At 45.4% G+C, this 12,787-nt stretch overlaps 1 protein-coding gene and 1 long non-coding RNA gene across 3 annotated transcripts; both read left to right on the top strand.

Moving 5' to 3' along the window:
- Positions 1 to 6,597: 6,597 nt before the first annotated feature.
- Positions 6,598 to 8,743, top strand: LOC114789166 (uncharacterized). Its single transcript, XR_003749624.1, has 4 exons — positions 6,598 to 6,818; positions 7,609 to 7,665; positions 7,814 to 7,863; positions 7,954 to 8,743. It is a non-coding gene; the product is annotated as an uncharacterized LOC114789166 (long non-coding RNA).
- Positions 8,744 to 9,340: 597 nt separating this feature from the next.
- Positions 9,341 to 11,740, top strand: LOC114788305 (forkhead box protein L2-like). 2 transcript variants are annotated; one of them, XM_028976752.1, is made up of 3 exons: positions 9,341 to 10,406; positions 10,541 to 10,854; positions 11,177 to 11,740. In XM_028976752.1, exons 1-3 carry the CDS (start codon positions 10,373 to 10,375, stop codon positions 11,735 to 11,737), a joined length of 909 nt encoding a protein of 302 aa, XP_028832585.1. In that variant the 5' UTR covers positions 9,341 to 10,372; the 3' UTR covers positions 11,738 to 11,740. The 2 variants fall into 2 exon arrangements, with proteins under 2 accessions (XP_028832585.1, XP_028832586.1); XM_028976753.1 differs by having other exon boundaries at positions 9,341 to 10,444.
- The last annotated feature ends 1,047 nt before the right edge of the window (positions 11,741 to 12,787 follow it).

Below are 12,787 nucleotides of genomic sequence, written 5' to 3'. Positions count from 1 at the left end.
TAAAAGTTGGGACACTAATCTGGGTTCGAGAGAAAGATAGAAAGAATATAAACTCTGGCTTGACAAAATGACAGGAAGGGTTGGTACTATTCTTTAGTCATCAAGATGAGGATTATGAGTTTATACTGTCTTCCCGATCAAACCTGCTTTTTTCATTCGTAACGGGCTGTTGAGTGAATAATAAAGGACCCTGAAGCACTTTTCGCCGTACCCTGTTTGTACAATCAGTGCTGTACAGAAGCTCTTGCTCACACCTTAATACTAATAATAAGAAAAGAGAAAATAATAATAACAATCACAGTCAATAACAGTAATAATACATTTGTTGCTTTTATAAATTGGTTCATCTCTTCATACAACACATTAACCACCATTGCTGTACATTGATGTATATTGATGCTGTTTTTCACCAGTGCACTCCCGGGCTGAAAGGCAGAGAGCTGAAGCCAGATCCCCTTCAATTTGTATTGGTTTCTGTATCGTTCAGGCTGAAAATGTATTTGTATTTGTTTTCAGATAAATGTGCTAATAGACATGAGATAAGGCAAATTTGAATGTGTTATTTCATGGGAAACTCCTGCTAGAGGATATGTACAAGGAAACAATTTTTCATTTAAGAAGAGTGCTTATCGGATGGTTTGGGGAATATTGTGTGGGTTTTGGCTCATTTTTGGACAATTTGGGCTGACCCAACCTGGCATCTGACAACACTACGACAGGGACTTTCTCTACGAACACTGTTAGTCTTTCCTCCGTAGTCAATTCTCTCTGATCCTATGTGTTAAATAGATAAAAACAGAGCACTGTTCATACCTGATACACAAAAACATTGTTGTGCTACTATTTAATTTCAAATGTGCTATAGTCACATGGGAAACATGTGTGATTGTTTTGAATGGGGCGGGAAAAGTGAGAAAAGTCTTCCCATGCCGGAGTGCCGCGCTTGCTGTATTCTTCCTCTATTCACTTACAGTAATTGTCCATTGAAATAAATATGGTTTTGCATTCCTGAATACCATGTACGGTTTTGGCCTTAACCTACGTGTGATGTTGCCAGTTCAACGGAGGGGATTATTAGGAGGCCAGAGTTGATAACAGAGGAACCCGCTACTCTTTTTCTTGCTGAGTGCCTAATGACCTCCTAATGATGCAGCAAAAAAGACGTCGTATGAAAATCGACAGCAGAGGAAATATTCCACATGTCATCAACAGTGACTGTAATGGAGTAATCATCCATATAATGGTGCTTGAAACCAAAACAGCCCTTCAGGCATCTCTAAGATTTCAGCAGGTTTTTATCAAAACCAGAGCGCGGTTCAAACCCCAGCTGTGCCTCTCTCGGCCATCTCTGGCTGGGCACTTTTTGGAACATGATTGGCTCCTTCCTACAGTCAACAGGGCGCCTGGTGTGTTGGGTGAAGCTGAGGGAACCAGAAGCTCCTCGGAGGCTCATGATTGAGAAGAGAAATGAGAAATGAGCTGACGTCATCCGCATGCAGTCTTCAGCCTCCCGGACGGATGCAGATGATTGTGCCAGGGTGGGGCCCGTACCCCACAGATCTGGTAATTAGCCAGTGGCAATCAGGCACGGAAAAGAACAGGGGGGGAAAAAGACTCCGGGAGTCTTCAAATAAGCTCAAGTGCTTATTTTGGGTGGGGGTGGGTTGTGAAGCATCACAAGATCCATCACTGAATTACCAGCACAGGGACAGGAAAGAGAGTGAGGAAAGGGGCTGAAGGAGAATGACAAGAAGAATAAAAACAATGAGACAGGAAGAGGGAAGACCTGACAGTGAAGAGGAAAGAAGGTGCAATGAGGTGAAAAGGTCCTGGAAGGTGAAAGATCTCCTTCTCTTAGTCTCCCAGAATCACACTCAGCCCAACACTAAGCCCTGCACTGCAAAGCTCTTAAGCTGAGCTGAAACTTTCTTGCCTATCTGCATCAGTATGTCAACACCTGATAGCAACCAGAGTTTGAGAGGCTTCCCAGAGAAGATCTCAGAGCCCTGCTCGCTCACAGTCAACACAGCATCACACCATGTACCCAGATACGGGCCGGAACAATCAGAACGGCCATGGTGCCCTGTTACCGATAGCAGAGAGTATGGAATATTACTGTCAGTGACAAAAAAGACAAAAGAGTGCAATTCATGTGTGGGAGTAAGAAACAATGAAGATGACTTGAGGTCATGTTGAATGTCCACAAAATAGGGGAAATGGTCAAATAACTCTGACAGAGACAAAGCCAGTTGCAAACCCAGTTGCCTCACAAACAGGACAGTTGTTGGCCTAGTGGGTAAGGAAGCTGACCCATAATCGGAAGCGCCAAGGTGCCCCTGAGGTACCTCTGTGCAAAGCTCCATCCCCACACACTGCTCCCCAGGCGCCTGTCATGGCTGCCCACTGCTCACCCAGGGTGATGGGTTAAAAGCAGAGGACACATTTCATTGTGTGCACATTTCGTCTCTACCTTATTTTCTAGTCTAACGTCTATACTCTAACAGTGTCATTTTTATCTGGGCTTTTGCAGGCCTGCCCCAACTGAGCTCTTGTTGTACTGAAGTGGCCAGTGAGGTGTCTAGTGGTGGCGGAGAGAGAGAAGCGTTCTTCACACAAATAAAATACAAATACTGTTTAAAAAGTAGCCCAACAAAGGAAAAAAACAACCATTTGTGCACCCCGTGTCATATTGAGGTAATTGTAAAATTATCGCAACTTTTAATAGATGGTGTACACTTTCAGGACAACAGAAAAGCATAAAAAGTGGAGATGAATAAAAGAAGCTCTATTTGCCATGGTCCTTATTATAGATGGTGACACTTGTAGATCTAAACACATTCCACAACACATTTTTTACATCAAATTGTCATTTGCAATTTCCATTTTCAATGGAATTGTCTATTCTATATTATGTTTTAAGTGTTTCTAAGCCCCATCCAATTGTTCTGAAATCAATCATAATATCTTGATGGTGCAATGATGGGCACTATTAATTGAAGTACAGGTATGGCTTCTGTATTTGCATATGTGTATTTTAAAAATACGAAGGATGTATGCATGAGATAAATGTATGTAGTAAAATTTTATTGAATCATTAATTATATACTATTATGCATTACAATTATGCAGAGATTGCATGCAAAGAAAAAAACTTAGGGGGAAATATCAGTTCTCACAGCAATTTTGGGGTTTTTCATTTTTCAATACAAAATATTAGAATTTTAAGAGAAACATTACATCAGCATAATACAAATGCTCTGAAAAAAACAGCCGTTTACAGACAATGCTATTTTCACTTTTTTTCCTGGTGGGATATCAATAGAGTCAAATTTCTAAGAATATTACCCCGTAAATTAAACAAATAACAAAATCATTCCTTTCCCTGTGAGAGGGGATGGATTCTGTTGTTTTGACATGACAATGAGTTGGAGCGAAGTCAGAGAGAAGTGGCTGAAAACAATAGAACGTTTGTGTTTCAGAGCGAGAGAGAGAGTGTGTGTGTGTGTGTGTGTGTGTGTGTGTGTGTGTGTGTCGTGGTGAAATTTTATGATTGTCAGTCGGACCATTGTTGACGCTGATGTGAGGGTTGTGACCTTTCTGATTTGCCCCTTGACACTATTTTGAACTGTCACCTGTTTCCTTTTTCTCAAAAGGCATTTTGAGTTCTATTTATAAATGTAAAGAACTCGCAGAATTGACTTGACCGCTAACTAATGCACTACTGAACTGAAAGGAGGAAAAATGTTTTCTACTTCTTATAAATAGCTCCCTGGCACAGAGGCCGTTATAGGTAGCTGATAAAAAAAATGGAATGCCAAACAAGAAAAGTAATGTTATGTCTAGACGGGCGCTATCGCTGGAGTAGACTGAGAGTGGCATTGACACTGAAGGTGGGTTTGAGGAGGAAGGTTTAAAAATCTGTAATACTGTGTTCAACAACCCAAACTTTAAAAATAATAATAATTAAGTTTAGATAATTACGTGGATAAAACTGAGTGCCCGTGGGAGTGAAGTTATTTGATAAAAGTTATTTTTTTTCGTACATAATGTAAAGTAAAATCAGAGTGGTATAACACAGGGAAACTTTTCTGCATCAGGTGAGCACACGGGCAGCAATGACCTTTACTGCTGCACTCTGCGAGACCTGCTTCATGAGGTTCACCATCGGCGGGATCACGTGGGGACCTGACCGAACAGGGATCTCTGGCTCTACACGGGTAATTGATCTTGGCATAATGGGCACAATGAGCAGTGGAAAGGGGTTGACTGTTCAGTGATGGGGATGTTTTACCCTAATCTCTCCTTATCGCTGTAGGTGAGACTAAACAAAGGGCTCCTCACAGGAGCTGGGCCGGGCGTGTCAGTGTCCCCCGAGTTGTGTCTGCCGAGTGTCATGCCTCAGTAAAGCACGAGAAAACCTGTGTTTTCAATATGTGTGAAAATGAATGATCGCCCACAAGTATGCGGGACATGGTCAAAAAAACACTCTTTCCTCCTGACTGTGTTTCTTTTTTCACACACGTTTACACACATTCATTTACATGACCGCTACAGTCTACAGCCTTTACATAACAGGACTGAAATATAGCACTGAAATTTGTTAGATGTTATTGATTAATTCAAAATCAAATATTTTAATTTAAAACCTATAATTAGGAGTCACTAAATAGCAGTGGAGAAAAGATTGCTTTCTCATCGTCGTCATTGCAAATGTGATTTCATAAAAAAAAAAAGAGGCAACCACCTCTTCCTCATTTACCAATGAAAGGTATTCGCTGGAAAATGGGTGCTCGGTATCAGCCACTGATGATGCTCCTGTGATCTAGGATGGATAGTGATAGTGTTAAGCTAAGCTCAGAGCCACGGTTTATGTCCCTTTGAAACACAAACGTGATGAAACATGTTTGCACCCATTTTTAACAAAAAAAAATAGTCACCATAATCCCAAAAGATTAGGGATCTTTTTTGGATTGGAAGTTGTTTGGTCAAATGTGACAGAACTCCGGTCCAAACAATGTTTATGTTGTAAATGATTCTAGTTGCTGGCAATGTCTCTTAATGATGGAATATATCTGTTAATGATGGAGTATAACAGTAACTATTAGTCTTGACTATTAGGCTTGTTTGTGTTGTGTTTGTTAACTCATATTTAAAGAAAATCATTCATTTTTAGAAAATTCTTTTGAATTGTATCCTAGTTCACATTTGCACTGATTAAAGAAGCAATAAATACGGCCAAATTTGCATTAGAAGCAGCAAGCGTGGGTTCCACAGCATCATTCTTCCCCCCACTTGCACTTATATAAAAGGAGAGGCTCATTACTTATCCAAAGTAATGAGCCCCCATCTGATCATCCCCGACAGGGCGTGACCCCGTCACAAGGCAGCGCGTGGTGGTACAGTGGGCCTAGAGGGGCGAGAGAGAGACGAGAGCTGTCAAAGCAAGACAAACACACGCGCTACACACTCTCCCACACACACAAACACTGGAGATGTCCCAGCATTCCTCTGGTCTGGTAAGTGCTGCTCACCTGTAGCCCGGCGCGTCCACGTCTCCCTCCGGCCGTCTGGGCGCTCATCTGGGCCTGGTTAGCGCAGGCAACTCCTTAATCCCTCTGCTTGTTTGTGTTGCCGGAGCGGGGAGCGAAGTCGTGTCATTCCCGGACGCAGCGGACGGATGGACCAGAGACACAGAAGGACACAGGATTTGGGGGGACGGGAGGCGGGGGAATCCGACGCCTCTGCGTCTTGTTAGCGGCTTAGGTGTTTGTTGTCTTTTGCCTCCCATTTTTCCCCCCTTCTTTCCTTTCTTTTCCTGTCCCGCTCGCTCTCCCTCTCTCTCCGGGAGGCGTACGTGTGGCGGGTGGCGAGAGAAGAGGAGAAGAGGAGAAGAGAGAGAGAGAGAGAGAGGGCCCAGCCGGTGGGCCCTGCCGTGAGCTCCATGGCCTTTCGTTTAAATCAGGCCCTTGTTTGTGTTTCCTCTGATTGAGAACACATTGGCCCGGAGCAGGGTGGTTGGGGTCCCTCCTCTCCAGGGTCGCCCCCTACCTCTTCCTCCCCTCTGAGCTGCAGCCGCCACGGACCCAGCCAGGGGCCCGCGCCCCGACCCCCCCCCTCCCCAGCACAGGGTCCCGCTGCTCCCTGACCCTCCGCTGCCCCCATCAGGGGGCAACCTTCGCACTGCTGGTCATAACCTGGTCCATGCGCTACCCCCCATCCCTTCAATCCCCCACAACCACCAGGCCAGCATGGCTGAAGAGATGGGCGGCTGAAGGAAGATTGACAGTCGAATTGTCTTTTTCACCAAGACACAGTTTCAAGTGCAATGCATTTAAACAATTACAAATGACAAAGTATAATGCAAATTGTGTCATTTGTGAAAGCTCTTTTTACAATTTTCACATAAACTGGATTTCCATGAAATTTCCTTTGTATTTGAATGTGTGTGTGTGTGTGTGTGTGTGTGTGTGTGTGTGTGTGTGTGTGTGTGTTTATTTGTGTGTCGCTTGGCTCCACATGAGCGTGTGTGTTTCATTGTCTCGGCTCTTTCATGCATGTGCTCCCCCGGCTCTGGCCTGATGGGAGGAATGAGAGAAAGGTGAGGGAGAGTGGTGCCCAGCATGGCGTTACTTCCCTCAGGAAGACTGTACCCAAGGCCCACCATAAACAGGACATGGCGTCATCATTTCTCCACCCGGACGACCCGACGTCGTTCGGACCAGCACCCGGAGGCTGGACCTCACTTCTCGGCACATTATTGCTGTCGGTGTCGTTGAAGCTGACGTTGTACTGCAGATTGCTGTGCGTGACGTGTGAAAGTAAGTGTGCTAGTGCTGGTTTCTCTCAGTGGCAGTACCACAGTTCTGTTTCGGCCGTTTATCATGCCGCTAATCGGGGTTCATTTGGCCCCAGATCTGAGCGTTCAGCTGACTGAGTCACTCACACTTCAGGACCAGGATCTTTGTTGAGTTTAAATCTGCTTTTTTTCCGATTCTGTTTTTGGACTTAATAAATTACATTCGTTTTATTTTTAAATTAACAGTTAAACTGTTAATTTTTCAGTATGGAACAATTTATATATATATATATATATATATATATATATACACACACACACACACACACACACACACACATATACATATACATATACATATACATATACAAAACAGATACATTTGAGTTGTTGAATAATCACAATACAAAAAAATACTATAAATATTTGACTTAATAACCAATGAGAAATGAAGACTGATTGAAGTTTTGCGAATAAACTGTAAAAGTTGCTCAGCATACTCTTCTTCCACAATTTAGCGTTTAAACAACAAATCTTTATATCAAAATTATTTTGCATTGTGAATCATTTGGATTGTTGTTAATGTTGTTAAATAAAGCATTAAATCTATAACAAAATCCATTATATCTCTTTTTTATTCAATTATGCGCTTTTGTAAATGTTTGTACTTAATTTTTTTGTATTTGCATCTAGACTATATTTTATATTATAAGAAATGCTTCAGCTGTGATATTTGCAAACTATTCATATTTTAGTCTATATTTTGTGCTTGCATCATTCTAATATTTATAATTGTTATGCCTGAAACACAGATGCACTGGACATTTAGAAGATGTTCCTCATACTATATTTGATTTCCAATACTCATAGTAAGGGATTCTTTTACTTTTTACTTACAAATTCTAAATCACAGTGTTATTAAAGTATTTACTGTTATGACCGCTATTAAAGTGACCGTTATTAATGTATTTCATGCTTTGCATTTATAATTCTTACATGTTATGTGTTTCCTCCCAGAAAATTGGCTGAATTTGGGAAAACGCTTGTTAGACCTTAGTAGTGTTGTGGTAAGTAATGCTCTAATGCTTATGGTGATTATGATTAATGTTATTGTTTTGGAGCGATTGTTATTACTGCTAAGCCGAGTCGTCTCTCAGCGGCACAGGAGCACTTGAGGAATGATGTGGTAAACCCACGTCGGTCGGCCCAGCACCGGCCCACCAATGCGTTGGGACATGTTTAGCCCCGGCTCCTCCCCATCAAAGCCTGTGGTGCAGGCCGCCAAGTGTCACCTGCTCCTCTCCCGAAACAAAGGAGTGCAGGCAGAACCAAAATAGCCCCGGTGAGAACACTTCCTCCTGGGCTCAAAAGCTGCCGATCAAAGGCCTGCTTTTTTCCTTTTCAGGGTCCTGCTCTCCCTGGACGTTCTTCCCAGATAAGGACTCACATGCGGGACTCTGAGTCCCTCGCCAGGCGCAGCATCGGCGCCTTGTCCCTGGCCAGATGAGACTTTTGGGGGTTCACGTGCAGCTCCGCCAGCGCCTCGCTTCGAGTTATGGGTTTGGCGCGTGCTGTGTGTCCGTGGCAGCAGGTACAGTAGGTGTGCGCATGCAGTGAGGGCCCGGCGGAGACGAGCGGCAGCGCTTCCGACCCCCCGCGCAATGCATTATAATCATTTGACAGCAGAGCTGTTAAGAGAATGGCTCGGAGCTTCCCATACGCTTCCTGCGGGTGATAAGAAAAGTAAACAAAAAAAACACGGGCCACCTTCAGGAAGAGCACATCGGCTCCATGGGCTTTGTAATTTAAGGCAGGGGTCAGCGTGCGGGGCTCACAAAGCGAGGAAGCTCCCGCCCTCTCCTCCTCCTGCTCCAGTAAAGGAGCGGCCTGAAAGTGAAGCTGGACACACGCTTCAGAAGGTTTCGCCAATGACAGGAACTGCTTTATTCGCACACACACAAAAAAAAGTCTTTATCCCATATAGTTCATAATTAGTTATCAATTAACTACAATGTGTTTTTTTTCTATATAATAATACAATTAAAAAAATAATAAAAACACACATTCATGCACTGTGATGGAAGTAAAACGTTGTCCATGAGATTCCGGCCAAGCGTGGTGTAATTGTGCAGGTTTTGCAGGTAAAACGCCCTGTGTTCCGTCAGGTCCGCACAGGGTCACCCCAAGCCGGCCCGGTCCTGGTGACCTGGTGCGCGGGTCCCTCCGCATTCTTACCCTCCAAACCGTAAACATCCTCGTTTCAAAGAGCGCCGCAGGAAGTTTGGGGGGAGCAGGAATCTCCAGCTTCCCGCGGCTTCTTCCCTCGTCGCTTTATTCGTTTCTCATGCGCCGCACCTGCTGAACTAAAGTAATAACCAGCAATAACCACCGTAGTAATCATGTTATTATGAGTGTTTATTAGTCATATTTATTGCCGGCGCCATATTACTATTCTCGTTATTATTATTATTATTATTGTCATTATTATTATTATGATATATTTATATAATGTTGACGTTGATTGTTTATTGCGTCGTCACTGTTATCCTTGTTGCTACTTCTGTTGTCATGACGTTGTTTAAAAAAAAAACGTCGCCTTGCAAAATGAACAGTATGGTCCGAATATTAAAAATGATATTTGCAGTGCAGTGTTCTGAGGGACGAGTGATGTCTGCGGGAACGGAGGATATAAGGGATCGTGATCAGATCACCCCACCCAGTCCAGCAGCGGCAGCGGCAGCAGCAGCTGGCGGGAGGGCGCTGGGTGCGAGCAGGGTGCTGACACACATGACAATGCTGCTGCACCTGCGGGGGCCGCGGGTACGAAATGCCCGGGGGGGCAGCATGGGTGGCCGAGGAAACTTTACCCCGCCGGGCCCGTCTGGGTCCCGCGGACGGGACAGGTGGGGTGAAGTCAGGTAAAGGGGCGAAGGGGAGAGCGCGGCCTGCGTCCGACGTCACGTCTTCTTACGCACGGAATCGGAGTGAACGAAGGAACCGCTGGTGGATTAAAACACGGCGTCGCCGCTTTGTTTTAATTTAAAGGAGGTATAAAATTACGCAAGTTGGGGGGGGGCAGTGGGGATACCCAAAAGCAACAAAAAAAAAGTCTCAGGTCTGCCGGAACCACAATGTTACTATCGGGAGTCGTGCAGCCACGTATTATGAACAAATTCCATAAAAGCGCGACTGAGTCCTTAATCCCAACTCTCCTGATGTCCCATAACCCCCCTCCCCCATCTGTCCGTGTCGGGCCCGTTCTGGGAGAAGTTCGCGCAGACAGCCACGGAGAGAGAGAGAGAGAGAGGGGGGGGGGGGGTGACGCACGTGACGAAAGCGGAACAGGCCCCATGCGCAAAGCATTGCGCATATATCCAGTGCGCACCGCGGCGCGGCTGGTCCAGGGCGTCACTGCGCCTCGGGAGAGGAGAAGAGAGGGGAAGAGAGGAGGAGAGGAGAGAGAAGGGACGAGAAGAGAGGGATTTCTTTTTTTTTTATCCGAGCAGGGGGGATGAGCGCAGCGGCACACCGCGGCTCCGCGCGTCCGTGGCGCACACAGCGGCTGTGAGGAGCGGTATGCGAGAGAGCGGAGCCGAGCCGGACTCGCGAGGTAGGAACCGGAGAGCTTCCTCCAGCTCGCGCGCCCTGGTTTGTTTGGTTTGGTTTGTTGTTTCGTTTTTTTTTTTTTTTTTCTTCTTTTGTTTGATGGTTTTGTCTCGGTGTTGTTTGTTTTCGTTTCGGCAGCGATGGCATCTTACTTGGAGGATGACGCAATGGCCCTGATGGTCCACGACACCGGCGCCGTCAAGAGCGAGGAGTTCATCAAAGAGGAGCCGGTCCCGGAGCAGGGTCCGGAGAAGGCGGACCCGTCCCAGAAGCCCCCGTACTCGTACGTGGCGCTCATCGCCATGGCGATCCGCGAGAGCGCGGAGAAGCGCCTGACCCTGTCCGGTATCTACCAGTACATCATCAACAAGTTCCCCTTCTACGAGAAGAACAAGAAGGGCTGGCAGAACAGCATACGGCACAACCTGAGCCTCAACGAGTGCTTCATTAAGGTCATTAAGCTTTTTAACTCCACTATTTATTTTCGTCGTGTGTGTATATATATATATTTTTTGTCTGATAATTTAAATATATGTCTGATAATTTATCTGATAATATTTTTTAAAGCCACGCGGTCACATGCTAGTGTTCAGAGAGAGAAAAAAATAACAAGAGCACCGCGGACCCTTTCAGCAGCTTCTCCAGCTACAATAATAATAATAATAATGATGATGATGATGATGATGAATGTCGAACATCGTCGCCATTGGTTGTTGGCTTGTTGGCGATAATCGGTCATCTGGAGCTGGATTAACGGCGGTGTGTTTGGTCCAGGTCCCGCGCGAGGGCGGCGGGGAGAGGAAGGGGAACTACTGGACCCTGGACCCGGCCTGCGAGGACATGTTCGAGAAAGGGAATTACCGGCGACGGCGGAGGATGAAGCGGCCCTTCCGACCGCCCGCCGCGCACTTCCAGCCGGGGAAGTCGCTGTTCGGCGGCGAGGGCTACGGGTACCTGTCCCCGCCGAAGTACATCCAGTCCGGCTTCATGAACAACACGTGGCCCCTGAGCCAGCCGCAGGGCCCGATGTCGTACGCGTCGTGCCAAATGACGGGCGGCGGCGTGAAGGGCCTGTCGGCGCCGCCGTACAACCCCTACTCCCGCATGCAGGCCATGGGTCTGCCCAACGTCATGAACTCGTACAACAGCGTGGCACCCCACCAGCACCCCCACCAGGCCGTCGCCGCCGCCGCCGCCGGCGTCGCCGCGCCGTCCCCGGTGCCCCCGAACCCCGCGCCCGGACTGCAGTTCGCCTGCGCGCGCCAGCCCGCCGAGCTGTACCCGTACTGGGACCACGACAAGCACGCGGCGCTGCACTCCCGGATCGACCTCTGAGGACGTGGCCTTTTCCGTAAAACTTTTTTTTTAATAACTTTTTTTTTTTTTTTTTTTTTTTTTAAGGTGGGTCGTGATCGCAGCGTGCGTTTTCACGTCCCGCAGACACCGTGGAAGTCTTAAGAAACGAGGCGAATACTCGTCGTGCGCGTAAATGCCTTCTTGTACCCCCCAAAAAACGCGAACAAACGGTCCAGTTTGGGTACAAAAAGGGTACAAAAAAAGGTGAAAACTCGCACATTGTCCATGAACTGTCTCTCTAAATCGTGTGGTTTACATGAAGACATTTAAAGTAGCTGAATTTATTTTTTATTTTTGTGGATGTCAGCCTACCTCTGTAAACGCTTCTGTCTGATGGAATAATTTTTTTTACCCTTTTTTATTTCTTTTTTCCCGAGACATATTTGCTCCTTCTCTCTCTGTCATTGTTTTGTCGATTGTGAGATATTTTTTAGACGTTCCCCTTAGGTCGCTTTTAACCCTTTGACTTTTTATTAAGTCGTTTATTGTTCTCTAAAATGTTGGGACCATGTTAAACCAGCACTTATTTTATCATTAAAAAAAACCTTTAATAAAGGATATTTTCAATCGAACAATTCTGGTTGTATGTAGTGTATTCTCCTCTGTGCACGTAAAATATTATCACATTATAATAGAGACCTTTTTTCTTTGTGAATTAATTTCTTCGACACTAAAATTAACACGCGAACATTAACGTGTAAACGTGTAAAAAAACATGATAAATTTAAATTAATTATAAATAAGCAAAACAAAATAAAAAACATATTAATTTAAATATATAATAAGACTTCGTTTTTTACAGCGCTTGTAAGGAAAAAAAGTTTAAGACATTTTATGCCAAAACGTCATAATTGTCTAGTTTAATTAGTTAAATGGATCCATATCGTGGAATTTCACTGGTTTTCATTTCCCCATTTCCCCGCGCCTCGAACCCCCGCTTCTGGCCGCAGTGCTGATCTGGGCAACGGATCGATTAAAAAAATCCATCGATCTGTCTTTGTTTCTGACTTCATCCCTCAGTCGCCTTTC

The sequence above is a fragment of the Denticeps clupeoides genome, chromosome 4, assembly GCF_900700375.1.
Source record: "Denticeps clupeoides chromosome 4, fDenClu1.1, whole genome shotgun sequence".
Lineage (NCBI taxonomy): Eukaryota > Metazoa > Chordata > Actinopteri > Clupeiformes > Denticipitidae > Denticeps > Denticeps clupeoides.
The sequence above is the reverse complement of the archived record's forward strand: the minus strand, read 5'-3'. Positions and strand labels throughout refer to the sequence as shown.

Bases quoted from the DNA above. Each gene is read 5' to 3' on its own strand.
- LOC114788305 (XM_028976752.1), top strand. From the start codon at position 10,373: ATGCGAGAGAGCGGAGCCGAGCCGGACTCGCGAG. The intron at 10,407-10,540 runs GTAGGAACCGGA...TCGTTTCGGCAG, and splicing joins AGCCGAGCCGGACTCGCGAG to CGATGGCATCTTACTTGGAG. The intron at 10,855-11,176 runs GTCATTAAGCTT...TGTTTGGTCCAG, and splicing joins TCAACGAGTGCTTCATTAAG to GTCCCGCGCGAGGGCGGCGG.